Genomic DNA, 14,920 nt, shown 5'->3' on the forward strand with positions numbered 1-14,920 from the left:
TGTGTGTGTGTGTGTGTGTGTGTGTGTGTGTGTGTGTGTGTGTGTGTTACTTTTTTCATCCATTGTAGGGGAAAATACCATTTTATTGTGAACTGTCAAACAAGATGTCTTCCAAAATTGACAGGGACCGTCACCATGACCCAGCCCTCATGGACCTTCAGTCCCAAAGTCCACGAGGTCTGAGGGGTTTTCACACTGTCCAGTCGAAAAAATGCTTGAAGGCTCTCTCTGACATTTTGAGTCCTTTGTGCGCACACAGTTCGCAGTCTGAGGGAAATGTCCTGCTGTGACGTTAAATCACGGGTTAACCAGGGGAAGCCCAAAAGCATCAAACAGGAGGACTGGCACGTTGGTCAGCTGGTGTACTAGATTAACTCAAATCAATCAAAGCAGACACCTGGTTTATGCATCAAACACTTCTTTGAATTCTGCTTAATGTTGCTGCTCTGACAAAAACAAGTAAATGTATTATTTGTCAGTTATCGCTTATCCACTCTGTATCGCAAGATCCATTCAAATCAGACTTTCACAGGCAGTTCCTTCATTTCCATGAAGAAAGTAAAATAAAAAAAGCCCTAAACCTACAATTTTATATCACATGATTTTTGCGTCATCAAGGTAACATGATATGTCGCCGCAAAGTGCTGCTCATTTCCTATTTACACCATGTTGAGCCCTTGCAGCATCTCCCACTCAAGCACTTAGCAGGTGACGTCAGTGAGGCCCCTGAGGGGCCTTAAGGCCTCAGAGGGCACACCGGGATTGGGCCCTCGACTGTTTGCTCGTGTGTCACAGGGTCTCATCAAACATTGGTTGCCATTTGTGAAGCAATTTTAGATGTTCTCTCAGGAATGATAAAGCTGCAGTATGAGTAACGTCAGGTCAAGTGTATTTATACCGGAACACAACCAGAATCCCTCGGCTCTTCTATTCTACGTAGGAAGTCTTATGAAGTTCAGAATCGGGGGAGGTTTTGAAGGTCTGGGGTGATGTGATCTCTGGTGTGGGGGAGCAGACGGGCAGCTGAGTTGGCCTCTTTTTGGGTTTTCTTGAATCAGGCGGGAAGCGTCCAGGAGGAAATGTTATTCAGAGTTATTATTCTTCCCTAAAAGCGTCTGTAATCACTCTCTCCAACTATCAGACGGCCCTGTGAGGTCAAAGCAGGCCGAGCCGTCCAGGTGCACATCATCAGCTTGCACTTACCATACAAATACAACATTAAAGACAATATCTTCTATTACCTCACCAACGTACCCTAATCCACTGTTATCGACATAAATCCCTTCCTTGATAAATATTGCAGGCAGCTTCGCTGAAAGATTAATGAACTACCGTCTCGCTCCAGCGGTCAGAGGCAGCATCCTGTGGCCGCGTCCCTTCGCTTCTCCACTAATTTCCATTAAGAAACTGCTCTGTTTGGATAGAACCCTGCTGTGGTATCTCTAGAACACCAGCTATTGTTTGACTTAGAGCATACCATCGTGTGAAATCAGAGGCTGAGACGGAGTAACTATGGCGTGGCCTCGATGGGATTCATGGAGGGACGGAATCCTTCATGGGAGCATGACCGGATTGCGAATGGAGACGTGATTAATGGCCGCGGCATTCCTTAAAAAGCAGCTTTCATACTCAATAAAGGTCAGATCCCTTCTGGGCGAGACCCTTTCCTAAACAAGGAGCTGTAAGTGAAAATAAACCGCTGCCATTTGAAAGGAGGGCGGCGGATGAAGTGCTCCTCATATTCATCACCGACAACCGCCACTGATCTCCGAGCCAAAGTAATGCCATCGCGGGCGACCGAAGGCTGGCTATAACAGCTGCAGTGGCGTTTGGCCCCCCCCCCCCCCCACCCCCACCATGTCTTTTTGCACCGCACTGCAACCTCTCAACAAAGTCTCCCCTTTTCTCCCCTCTCAATCTTACTCCGTCACCTTCCAACCTTTGTTTTATCATCTGTCATGTTTCAAAGTGTGCATGCGTGGAATACAGAACCGTGTACATCATTCTGTTTTTACCACACATGTACTTTGCCCCCCCTGCCCCCCTCCTTGGCACGGTATCTGACAGAGGGAGTGATCTGGTTTGCATTTGTCAGCTGGGGGCCAGGACCAGGCTTTGGTCTCTTTGTCAACATATGAAATGAAATCAGATGTCAGGGATGCCCGTCTCTGAAAATTGGAATCACTCAACCGTGAGCGGGAATAAACCTGGGCTATGTTCTCCTATCTCACCGATCGGGAAGCGTATCCATTCCCAATTGCGTCCAATCTCTGCTGAATAAAAACAAAGGGTCTTTTCTATTCTCATTAAGGTTTTTTTTCTTTTCTTCTCCCCTTCCTACTCAAATCCAAACACGGGAATAATACGATTTCTTCACAGCTGGCTGATAAACCTGCTAATTATGCATGGCTCCAAGTCAAAAGCCCATTGATGTTTCTGTGTCGTCGTCTTCTCTCTCTCTGCTCTCATTTTTGCCGTTTCCTCGAGATAAATGGGTGGAGCTGTAGTAGCTTGGGACACTCATGCATATCGTATGGACTCTCACACACACAGACACACAAAAGCAGAGGCTGCCACAAAGAGGCCAGCCAAGCAAAAATGAGAGGCGATGTCACACATCTGGATTATGTTTTTTGCGGTAAAGGGCAGGGCATCCCCTCCGAAGCATGACAACTATCCGTGCCTTTTGAGACAAGTGTCAAGCGTCAAATACCCAATCCAATATTAAATCCATTGCGGACAAGATGGTCGCCTCGTTTTTTGTCCACCTGCTGAAGGTCTGCTGCTACTGTCCGTCACATCCAATAGTTCTTTCTGTCCATCTCTCAATGGGCCTAATGGGCTGGAAGGGGACTTTGACATGGTTAGCTATGTTTTTACTGCGGGGCGGTACTTGCCCAGAGGCAGTTTGTGAGGCTGTAATGGTTCCTCATTTTCATTGAATGTGATGTCTTGGCTACCATGCAACTGACAGTATAACCATGTTTCAGCAAAAACACAAACACTAGTCCCTCTCCCAGGAGGTAATGGCTTTTGAACAAACATTATTGTTGCTGGCTATATTCTTCCCACCAGACCAGGTCCCAATATGCTACTTAGAGGGTTCAAGTTGTGTGTCATGGAGAAATGTATCGGCATATTATGTGTAGTTGTTTGAAACTGCATCACATCTCGCATGTATAACATTTTGGGGTTTTCTTCAAGGGTTATTAGGGTGAGACGAATCATCGATGTGTCATGTTCAAGTAGCATTTTTTGGAACCAAAAGTCAAAGTCCATCTCACCTTTTCCTCTCCTGTTTCCTGACTCCTCACCAGGCAACCCAGGAAGAACCCCAGCTCCATCTCCCAGGACTCGTGGGACAAGGCGTACCCTCCCGGCGATGTCTTCCAGACAGCAAAGGACAACCCCAGGTACTCCAGCTACCAGGGCTCCAGGAACGGCTACCCGGGCGGCGGCGGGGTCAACGCCCGGGTCCTTCTGGAGGCCCAGGAGCTCCTGAGGCAGGAGCAGAGGCGCCGCGAGCAGGAAGCCAAAGGGAAGCTGATGCAGGAGAGCATCGGTAACAGCAGCTATGACGGGTACCCTACAGCGCGCCTGAAGGACCCAGCCTCCCCAAAGGGTCCGTACCGCCATGATGTGCCGCCGTCGCCTTCGCAGTTAGCGAGGCTTAATAGAATTGGGTCGGAGAAAGGAAGACTTTTTTATTCTTGAGGAGTATTGTTGGACTGAGGGATGAAGAGCTGAACAGAGAACTTTTGCCACAGGAGCTAAGGGGATTACCTTGAAGAAACAAGTAAAAGTGGACGCTGCAGTCCTTGACAGAGGAACAACCTAGAGGTCTTATAGCTTAGCGATGGTCTTAGAGGTAACCAAATGTGAAGTGTGCTCAGTATGTGGGTGTTTGTGTTCAATCCCCCACCGTGCCGATGACCTATAGTCAGTCAGTCGCTCACCCTCCTACAGACATGAGACGCTCAGTGCCTTCTCCGATGCTCGTTCACAGTCGTCCAGGGCTCTGATTCATCAAGATCTGGCGCCGTCATGTACTGACAATCAACCGGGCAGACCGGCAAGTGAGTGGGCGTTCTTCTGAGCCCATGGGGAGGCGTCACTGTCTGTGTGGGTTTAGTGTGTGGGCATGTGACAAGGTACATGTTTCACAATCAGGCATTCGTGTCGTGGCTTTAAAATAGAAAGTGTCCCGTGGGGGGACTCGTCCCATCGGTCACAGCGAAGTCTTCACTTCGCTGAAGTTAACATTCGACCCCTGCTGACGGCATTTCTCTGCATTCTGTTTTCTCCTCAACAATCGCGAGCTCTCTCACTCGAGTACTTCCCCGGGGAGAAGAGAAAACACGTATGAAATGTATGAAAGAAGCGGGGCACAGCGTGCGTGTTATTAATAAAGAAAAGCCCCCCTCATAAATGATTCATATCGTGTGTTATCTCCGTGGAGGAGACCCAGGCAGAGAGGGTAGACAGCTCTGATCCTCTGCCTGGCCCCCCTACACCGCTCTGGGCTTGACTCACTGGCCCGCCTGCCTGCCTGTCTGTCTGTCTGTCTGTCTGGAGCTCTGGCTCCCATCCTCCTCTTGTTCTCGCCGTCTCTCTGTTCATTACGTTTCTTTCTTCTACCTCAACACCCCCACCTTTGTCCTCCCCTCTCCTTGCTCATCTCCCACCTTCCTCTCATGTCGCCCCTCCCCTTCCCCTCACTCTTCCTCCTGCTCACCACCACCATCCTCCTCCTCCTCCTCCTCCTCCTCCTCCTCCACGTCTCCAGAGTCAGACTCTGCTCTGAATTTTTCATCACAAGCCACCTGCTGCCTGCCAGAGCCAAAGAGCGCTGCCACCGGAGGAACCGACAGAGGGCCTGGCTTCTGACATAAAGAGAGGAATAAAAGCACAAAAAAGAGCCAGAATAACGATGGGTAAAGAGACAATAAACCTGCCAGTGTGAGATTAGCTGGAGCTTTTCTCCCTTTTTTTAACAAAAGGCAAAATTGTCCTCAGGAGTTAATTGCTTTCAATTGCTGTAATTGCTTTCTGTAATTCTACCTTTTTAAGCATTTAGCTGACACTCTTCTCCAAACATTTAGAGAAATGTTTCTTAGAACTGCTTTCTTCCAAAAGAAATTCATATTTCTCAGTGTGGTCTGTAAATTATCCAGAGCAGATGCCGGGTCTCACTGGAATCAGGCAGTGCACCATTGGTCACATACTCACAGGGCTAGTTAGCCACCGAGAGCCATGCTACCGGTAGTCGATCGCAATCACGGTCACGAAAGCTCTCAGAGCTAGCTAGCTTTGCAAACTGACATTCAGCTGACTTGTAACTTCAGTCACAATACATTCACACAGTTTATTCAAAAGACGCATTTGGACCATCGGATGCTGTCTTCTGACCATGCCTCCTGTGAGGAATGGTCAGAAGACAGGAGAAGGTGCAACAATACCTTCCACCATTCAGGAGAACTTGTGTCAAAAGTTAAATTCCATGCAAATGTTTTCACACAGATTTAATTGGCACAATGGGAGCCACAAAAAATAATGACATCCACTGAGCTTGGATGGAGACATGAAACCTGACAAATTAAACCAAAACTGAAGTGAAGCGACCCATTAAGCCAGTGACATTAACTATGATTCATGCTAGCCCAGTGACTTGTTGTAGGTCGGAAATAAGACCTTGGGCATCACTAACAAATGCTTAAAAGGGCTGAATTCGAAAATCAGATCATTGATATAGCAGCAAACACTGCTTGCTATGTAAAAATATAGTTGAGAGAATAGAGTCGATCTCCCTCTGTGTGTGTTGTAAGTCGCTCTGTTGTACCACACTGGCTAGCAGACGGCCGCCGCTCTGTACCGATGCATCGTCGCTGCAGAAGCGTGTCGCCCACCCTCCTGTTCCCCCTCAGGTTAGCTCTGTCAGCAATACTGCCGTTGTTAGCACCATTAGCTCTGAGCCTTCGCTTAGCTGTCGCCATGTTGAGAGCCGTGTGGAGGCAATACATGTGCTCTGTATTCCGTTTTGAGTCACACAGCCCACCGCTGTAATTGTTGCAGTAGGTGGCGACCGATTCTCCTGGTCTGAACCTGCCCGTCTTTGACATCACTAATGTGTGCGACATGACGGTCTCCGCCTGTAAGCGAAGCAAATGAGATCGAGCTGAGGCCAAACTTAAAACAAAAGGGAAATACAAAAAAAAAGTATAAAATGGCCATCACTGAGCTGTGGAAAACAAACAGGCGCTGCGTAATTGCCCTTCACTCCTACACACCCCATATGCAGAGTGAAGCTGCGTGACATACATTATCTCCCGGCAGTTAATGGAGGCCCTTGCTGGGAAAGATGCAGGCTGAGTGGGGGTAATAAATGATGATGAGTAAGAAGATGAAGAAGAAAAGGCATTATTCCAGCGTATAAAGCGTTCACACGACTCTGATTTAAGCTAACTAAGATGTCCCTTCTGCATTGTGCATGTACTTGGGTGTAATGACACTAACGCACTATGAAAACTGTTACCAAATAAGATACGAACTGTGTAGGTGAGTTTAAAACAATATCTGTACTCTGAATGACTTTTAGTGAAAGTGTTTGGTTGCAGTGGCCAGCACTTCCTGCTGTGAACACTAGTGCGTCTCCGAATGCAGAGTAGCACATTTAGAAGGATTTGACTTGTGCTCTGAACGTCGTGCACGTCGCTGTTCAGCTGTCCGGTTACGGGGTCAGAAAATCGATAAGTGCCTGATATTATATCACAATATTTTACACAGAAGAGGGACGCGATGTGATTCGCTTGTCAATGACACTACAGCACACAAGCTACAGTTGTGTTTTTAAACATTTTTGATATCATATTAAACCGTGTCATTTTTGGGGTACTCCTTCCAGAACCTTTTTTCTTTATTTTTTGTATTTTATTTACAAGAGCCAACACTTTACGAGCGGTTGTCAGTGTATTTGTATCCCGTTTGACATTGCCTTCAACCATGCTGTACCATGATGTGTTTTAAAGTATAATAAGGAAGCTGATGTGCAATTGCTTTTGTTTTTTTTCCAGAAAACTTTTACATGATATATTAAGAAATGTATACAGCCACTTTTCCTGTACATATCAAATTTAGAATAAAACAGACGGCTGTTCCGCATCCTGTTTACAACCTCTGCCTGTTTCTACCTTTTCTTTGCTCGGCCCGGCTTTGAACCGGGGATCACACACAAGTCTTTAATGAAGCAGGAGGGACTCGGCCTGCCGTCAAATGTCAAATCTGTCAGGTCTGGCTGCTGATGTCTTCTTCTGAGACCGACAGGCGAGAAGTTGACGGTGACAAAGGAGATTATATACGGAGTGAAACATCATTGGTTCCTGTGGGAGAATCACACAGCAGCTGATGTACAAACGTGACTGAAGACCAACATTTGGCTTCTCTGCAACAACCGTGTGGCCGTGTGTGACCGATCTGTCGAACACACTGCGGTAATCTCCCTGAACGGCACTGAGTTTCCTGTTATTAGGTCCAACCACATTCCCATTGTCCCTCACAGGGGATCTGTTGAGCAGCTCCCTGCTACTGTTTTTGTTCTGAAGGTCAAAGGTGACGTCCTAACCAAATACCATTAATGCTGCTTAAGCCAGCCGGCTGTACGTGTTGGAAGAAACCAAAAAATGAGAACAGAGGGAAAAGAGGTGGAAACAGAGAAACCCCTCTGCCTCATCCGGTGCTTTTATCCTTCACGACAGTCTGTTCTCTTGATTGACTTCATTGTGTGTGTGTGTGTGTGTGTGTGTGTGTGTGTGTGTGCTGTGTGTGTGTGTGTGTGTGTGAGATATGCAGAGGGAGTTGTACATGCAGAAGATTGTGTCGTCATGCCTTGGTCCTATTCAACCTTCACAACATTTCCTTTAAGGTGCACTGAGGAAACACGCGCACAGATGTTTACGAGGACGTTTGGCTCTCCCAGGCGTGGATTTACAAGAACACAGGATGCCGTTTGGTCCGTCTCAGTCCTCTTTATATTCGTATTCAAATACCGCTGAAGTCTGGAACATGCACAGGGCCTCCTTGGTTTCGTGCAGTTCATGTGAGACAGACAATTTATGTGAATATATTCAACAAGCAGGTGTGCCTGGGCTTCCTCTCTTAGCATATATCTTTGTCATGTGCTATGCTTATTTTAAGGGCAGTTGCATGGTAGCCTATATGAAGTTTTAGGCCTCTTTGTTTGAGCATACGTATATGCAAGTCTTCAATACACCAACACACAGACAGACATGGTCCACAAAGGATGTATCGAAAAGGCTTTGGTGATCCCCTGATTTTTAATCTGGCTCCATTTGTATGTCGATATTTTAATTTGTCCAATGCATTGTTGTTTTAAGCATAAAATGTAACATAACATTGTGATTCCCATCAGCAAATGTTAGCATGCTAACAGGCAAAGCTAAGATGGTGAACGTGGTAAACATTAGACCTGCTAATCATTAGCATTTTCATCTTGAGCTTGTTGGAATGCAGACTCTTTAGCTCAAAGTGAAGCCTCCCAGAGCCACGAGCAGGGCCGTATTGTTGTGAGTTAATATAATGTATTAAAAGATGTATTACATTACATTGCTATTGTTATCAATGATCTTTTCATTGTAATGATGCATGAAATAATCAGAGCGTACCATGTGTTTGGCGAGATGTCCAAAGTCTGCATGCAGAGGTTTCTCTAATGAAGGAGTTGTTTCTCTTGGCTCCAGCATCACAACCACACTCTTTCCATCAGCTTGCGGACGACTCTGATCTCTCGCCAATAAAAACCCTCTAGCAGGTGATCCTGCTCGTGTTACAATCGCCTGGTTCAGCTCTCTGCAAAGAGCTTCACACTGACGTCCAGTAACATCGGCGATAGATAAGAATGGCAGCTCTCCGGTGCATAAATGAACCTCAATCAAAGCAAGTCTTTATTAACGCTAAACATCAGGCTGATGTGTTTTCGGCATAAAAGCTTTCATCTCAGCATCATGCTCGTGACGCTTGGCCAGGTTTTTATAATGTCTGAGAAAAACTATAAATAGTCCACATTAATGTGGGCGAAATAAATCTTGAACACATTAAATATAAGCAGAAATATCCTTGAAACCTGCTGGTATGGAGTCAAAAGTGTGTCACTTTACCAGTGTCAAATTATAATCAATGAACACACATTAAGAGAATTCTGGTTAATAATTAGAATTTCTTTGTCAGCCTTTAAAAGATAAATTTATAATTGCATTTTGATATGTAATTGCAAAACAAATTTGTACATGCCTCTCATGCACACTTATACATGTACCTATCTAATTTGAACTCAGAATTAATTAGTTTTGAATTAGTTTTTGTAGTTTCTATTTTGCCTCAATTTAAAGATGTGCCTTCTAAAAATAAATGAATTCTAACTCAAAGAGCCTCAGCAGCAGTAGCGCTGATTGACCAGCTGGTACGTTGGTCGGGCCAATCAGAATGTAATGATCATTTAGCTGCATAATCTAAATGCAAATATAATTAATCAATTCACAATTGCTTTTTAAACTCAGTTAATTATTTGATTTCAATTATACAACAAAAAAAAAACTGTACTTCAGTGGCACAGTCCAGATTCCACACGTAGCTTTGAAAATGAACCTTTCTGTAAAGCGCCCTGGACCAGATCTCACAGTTGCACCTTGACGACCTGCTAACAACACAGTGACGCACGTACAACAGGACCAGCGACATCCTGCTCTTGAGGCCAGTAAACGTTACCTTCTGTATGATTTCTCATTCTCCTTTAGCAACTCTGCAACAGTTTAATGCGCTCCACATCACCCCCGGAGCAATGCCACGCATCATTTCAACCGCAGCCCTTTTTCTGTCAACAGAGAGCCACAACAAGAGTCTGCTAAACCTTTTATTTTACAGCCACCGCTGCCATCCGTGCACCGTGTCGCCATTAACGCAGCCTGTTATTTTGTGTAATGTCACGCTCGCCTCGCACAAGAGGGGCGGTTAAGCTATTGAGCTTACTTGGAGGTCGGATAAGGGCCTGTGAAGAGGTGACACCTGTTTCTGCTCACTTTCTTTTCTTTTTTTTTTATCTTCGACGTTCATGCACAGGATGGAGAGCGCACAGATGACACCATCCTTCTGGAATTTGGAGACGAAGCTGGAGAAGTTGCAAAAGCTGGGGAAGACAGGAGACCGTAAATCAAGATGGGAGACAAAACTAACAGAGGAAGTTCTCCAGATTTAACCTCCTTTACACTTGTTGGACATCTGGAAAGAGTTTGCTTTTCTTACTATGGTATCATAAATGTTTTGACCCTCTTAAATACAACGCAGACTCAACAACCTTGTGAACGCATGTTGACATATAGCACGGATTGAATTGAACGTTTGCCCATGTTTATTAATGAATGCAGTTTTTAAGACCTCTGCAAAAGCAGCCATTCGCAGTGGCTTTGCTAAAAGAGAATTATCTGTATAGAATGTGAGGAATGTGTTATTGCAGTGAGAGGAGATCCTTATGTCATTGCACTCTTTATCAGTATGTGTCCAAAACAAACATTTATCAACTCCTACTGCAAGTAGCGCATTCCCTAGTTCTTACTTTTGTACTTTTGCTTCCTAGAATTAACCTCCTAAGTTTCCTGGAACTGTTGAATATTTTAAAAAGGGTTAGTGTGGCAGTCATTTGGTGTTTTTATTTAACATGTATCTGTTTTGCAATATGGAACTAAGCTCTTTTAGTTGCCTTGCCTCGCCTGGTGTACAGTAGAGATGTATGTCTCCAGAGAAAGGGAAGCTATTATCAAAGCTTTATCTATGCTTGGGCACTTCACTGGAGGAGGTATAACTTTTATTTTCTTCTGGACATTCGGGCTGGATCATCAGTCTGCTTAGACGTAGTGGGACATTTGGGGTAATGGCAGCATAAAGCTAAGGTGAGAGGGAAAGACGGACAGGAAATGGTTTTTGAAGAGAAACTAAAAGCAAAGACTCAATAATACAAAGACAGCAGAAAAAGAAAAGTTCTCAGGGTGGTCAAGCCGCCTGAAAAATAAACACAACCCAGCACTATCCTCAACACAGGAAAACTAAACTAGGCCCAAAAGCAACATTTCTTTATTGAGCAGCATTATACTAATAAACTCCCTAAATCGGAAACCACAGATCTCCATCGAGCACGTTGCATCACCAGCACAGACGGGGAAAAACCAACTTCCAGGACCCACCGAATCCGACAAGCATTGACTCCGACAGGATTCTGTTCAACTTCCCTTGGTCAAACGCTCCATGAAATTACTCTAACACGCCCTGCTCTCCTCTGCTTAGCCCAACTTAGCCATGAAACCCCCTTCCTGGATTTCATGCCTCCTGTAGCCGGACAATGTGCCGTCTAATGCTGGCGGGTTCCCAAGTCGTCCTCAAAGAGGCTGAGTGGTTCAATAAAGTATCCTGGAGGAACTCTGTGCCATCTGAAAGGAATGACATGTGCATGAGTCAGATCAAGGTTGTGCGTTTAGTTGTAGGAAGGCCACAACCCGCGGACTAGTTATTTAAAGGAGTGAGACTGCATGGAGCTATTTAAAATTACAACCACAGAAATAGAACAGGAATAGAATGGACATTGAACTGTTTTTTCTGTGGTTATTGTGCTGTCACAACGGGCTGGTCTTGCCTTCGCCAAAAGCAGTATGAGATCGAACGCAGCTCCGGAGACGGCAGGCCAGTTAGCTAGGTAGCTCGTCCTTCTCCAGAGCAGGGGGGGGTGAGGCGGAGCGACGGTTTGACCCAGCACTTGGCACCAGCCTGCTGTCTGGCATATATTCTGTGACAAAGTGTAGCATTAAAGCATGGTGGAATTAGCAAGCTGGCTAACTAGCCAGCTGTCCACAAGTTAGTTAGCTAGCTTGACAATTCCACTATGCTTTAATGCCACACTGGTTACAAGACATGAGCCAATCTTCCTCATCTGGCAATAGCATTGTGCATTCAGTGAGTGGACGAAGCATTAAAATTGTTTAATATGAGTAATTTATTCTGGTTCTCTGCGCTTCTTAACATACTACGTCACTGCAAAACCTAACCTCAGTGAATCTGCGACTTGCCCTAAGTCACTTTACTTTATACGGATGTAAGCCCACTACAAGTGTCAACGTGGTAACAGTGCACATCAAAATGGCCGCCACTCTGACAATCCTGCTCCATTGATGTAAATGGGAAAGTGCATTCTACTCCCATTCTATTTCTATGATTACAACCATTCAGCTCACATGAGACGAGATCTGTGCTCTCTGCTGAGGAAGACAGCAATGCACTTTGTTGTCCAGAGGAACTTTTCTTTAAAAAAATGTTTTCTCCATTTCTGGTGTGAGCAGCTCTTTCAGATTTCGTCACGCCCAAAAAGGTCGATCATGTCCTTCCTGCTGCCCTGAACACGGATGAAGCCTGACGTCAAAACTAAAATTAGGGAGTTTGTTTGTTCCTCAAAACCTCAAAAATACATTATAACTTCAACATTGCTGCCACTACATGTGCAAGTGGCTGAAGTGTGCTCTGGTATACAACCCACTCCAATCACTCAAACTCACTACAGCTGCTGTTCTCTGCAAAGGAGGAAACATCTTTCAAGCCCAACAGGAGGTGAGTGTTTTTATATTTAAAAGTCAGAGTCTGGGTGGAGTAGCAACGCAAGCTCATGTTAGTCAGGGAAACTGATCTTACTGACCTCAGTGTATTTGTATTAGTCAAACATTATGTTGAATGAAATGCTCAACTCTGGCTCATGTCTAGCGTGTGCTGCACCAGCTAGAACCTTAATGTTGAATGATTCTTAAATGCATCTTTGCATTACATTCTCTAGATAATGATGATGTTGTTGGTTCGGGCTCCGTGGAATGGATGACATTGCAACTTTGCAATTACACCACCTGAATGATGATCGGGTGGACTTGACTCAATCATTTCGGTCGCTAAGAACAAGAAATGTTCAATGGAGGCAATGGTGTGGAGAAAGTGTTAGTAGCTAGTGGCAGGTGACTACGCAGTACATGCAACTGTTATTAGGTGCTTTTAGGTTCTTTTTGCATGACCTGTTTGGGCTTTGGTAGAAAGAATTCTCTACAATTTCCAGTTGCTTGAGTGCATGAGGTTTGCTGGATCAAATTGTTTGGCAAAGCTCAAACATCTGTTCTTGTTCAGTATTGCTTCTGTTATTTCAGTCTCCGATTCTAAATAATTTTTAGTCGCTTTCTGGTTTGAACTGTTTAAAAAGCACAGCTTTTTTGTAGACTCGGTCTGAGGCGTGAATCTCTCTCCGCTGCTCAGATGACCTCTTGGTCCGCCGCGATGCCGCTCCTCGAGGTTGTAGCCGAGTCTGACCTCGGGCTGCTCGGTTGCCTTTACCTCTCCTGCTGTTTCTTGTCCTCATTTTCAACATCCAGTAAACGGGCAGAAAAATATGGCAAATAAAGGAAACGACCTCAGGGTCCAGGCCACAGTTTTATTACACAGAGAGAAGTTATACGGCGGACGGTGGAACCAGATGTTGCGTGATCATAGGGCAGAGGAGGTAGGTGAGTGAAGGGGGGGGGGGGGAGTAGCACCACCTGTGGAGGGAGGCGCCGCTGTTGGTGACCATCTGGTAGAGGAGGTGAAAGTAATGTGCACATGCATGTTAGCTGTGTGTGTGCGTGTGCTTGTGGGAGGTCGATTATTTTTCTGCTTTTTCTGGTTTGTAGATTACCTTAAAGAGCGACCGCCTGTTAAAGGATAAGGCTGCTGCTGTTCTATATTTTGTGATGTATAAGTCTATAAATCCCATGACAAGAAACGATATAAACAAATGAATATACAACAACTTTTCCTTGAACAGCTGGGCTCTGTAGTTTTATCAAACAGGAGGAAATGGTGCATTTGTTGGGGATTATTTTCGACAGCGGATTAATAAACATTTGTTGCTCTGGAGAATATTTACGACAGCAGGATGGAGGAAGTGAGTTGAAGTTAAAATCAATCTCTGAACTCATCAGACAATGGATAAGCCTCGGGCGGGATTTTTCAATTCCTTGGCAAATGATGCAGAGTATCTTTTAAGTAAAATAAAGCTGGAAAAAACACTGACAATCATGCAACAGTTTCATCCTCTGTCTCAGAATATGATGAACATACAACCTAAACGGACCTTACTTTTGCTAAACATTGCTTATGTGTTGACAGAGTGCGTGTGTGTGTGTGTGTGTGTGTGTGTGTGTGTGTGTGTGTGTGTGTGTCTTTGTCTTTGTTTAGAGAGCATACAAATGTGTTAAAGGGAAACTGTTGGATATATTCAGGAGTAACTGAGTTTGCACAGATGCTGTTATTTCTTCCTCCTACCTGGTAATTTGAGGTGCTGATAAAAAAGGGCTGATTGATGATTCATCTCTTTTTCTATAACTTGCTTCCAGCGTCACTGGAATGAGTTTTGATTGGGGGGGTGGGGTCCAGCGTTGGATGACGAACAGTAATACAGTGTTTCTCAGGGTTTTGTCAGACTGTGGTGGGTGGACCTCAGACCCTAGGGGGTTCTGGGGCCATGCTCACCTGGGAGAAAATGTCTTTATTACCAGTTGAGACAGGACCAGACAGGTAACGCCTTTATCCTTTTTAAGTGTAATGTCATACGCCGCAGTGCGACACAGGTTCACATTCCTTTGTAGAGCCAGTTCATTCACCACAATAGACTTGTGGATCAACCCCAAGCAGACTGTGATTAATTCTTAGCCACCGGACGAGGTGTCATCCGCTCTCTTTGTCCCATCAGTCACCTGACCCTAGCGGACGTTGATCACTTCTTTACGTTGAACCAGTACGCTTCGGTCCAGGAGCCTCACCGAAACCCAATCAGAACCGGAGCACCCGGGTTCCA

The 14,920-nt window shown here is 45.2% G+C and overlaps 1 protein-coding gene across 6 annotated transcripts in view; it reads left to right on the forward strand.

Annotated features, from left to right (window-relative positions):
- The window catches only part of pard3ab (par-3 family cell polarity regulator alpha, b), a 213,604-nt gene extending 206,430 nt beyond the window's left edge, over positions 1-7,174 (forward strand). For all 6 annotated transcript variants that reach the window (XM_031870765.1, XM_031870767.1, XM_031870766.1 and 3 more), the window contains one exon: positions 3,318-7,174. In XM_031870765.1, coding sequence (XP_031726625.1) covers positions 3,318-3,714 — 397 coding nt within the window. In that variant the 3' untranslated portion in view covers positions 3,715-7,174. The remainder of the gene's footprint in view (positions 1-3,317) is intronic.
- The last annotated feature ends 7,746 nt before the right edge of the window (positions 7,175-14,920 follow it).

This window comes from Anarrhichthys ocellatus, unplaced genomic scaffold, assembly GCF_004355925.1.
Source record: "Anarrhichthys ocellatus isolate YVR2014 unplaced genomic scaffold, GSC_Weel_1.0 scaffold54, whole genome shotgun sequence".
NCBI classification, from domain to species: domain Eukaryota; kingdom Metazoa; phylum Chordata; class Actinopteri; order Perciformes; family Anarhichadidae; genus Anarrhichthys; species Anarrhichthys ocellatus.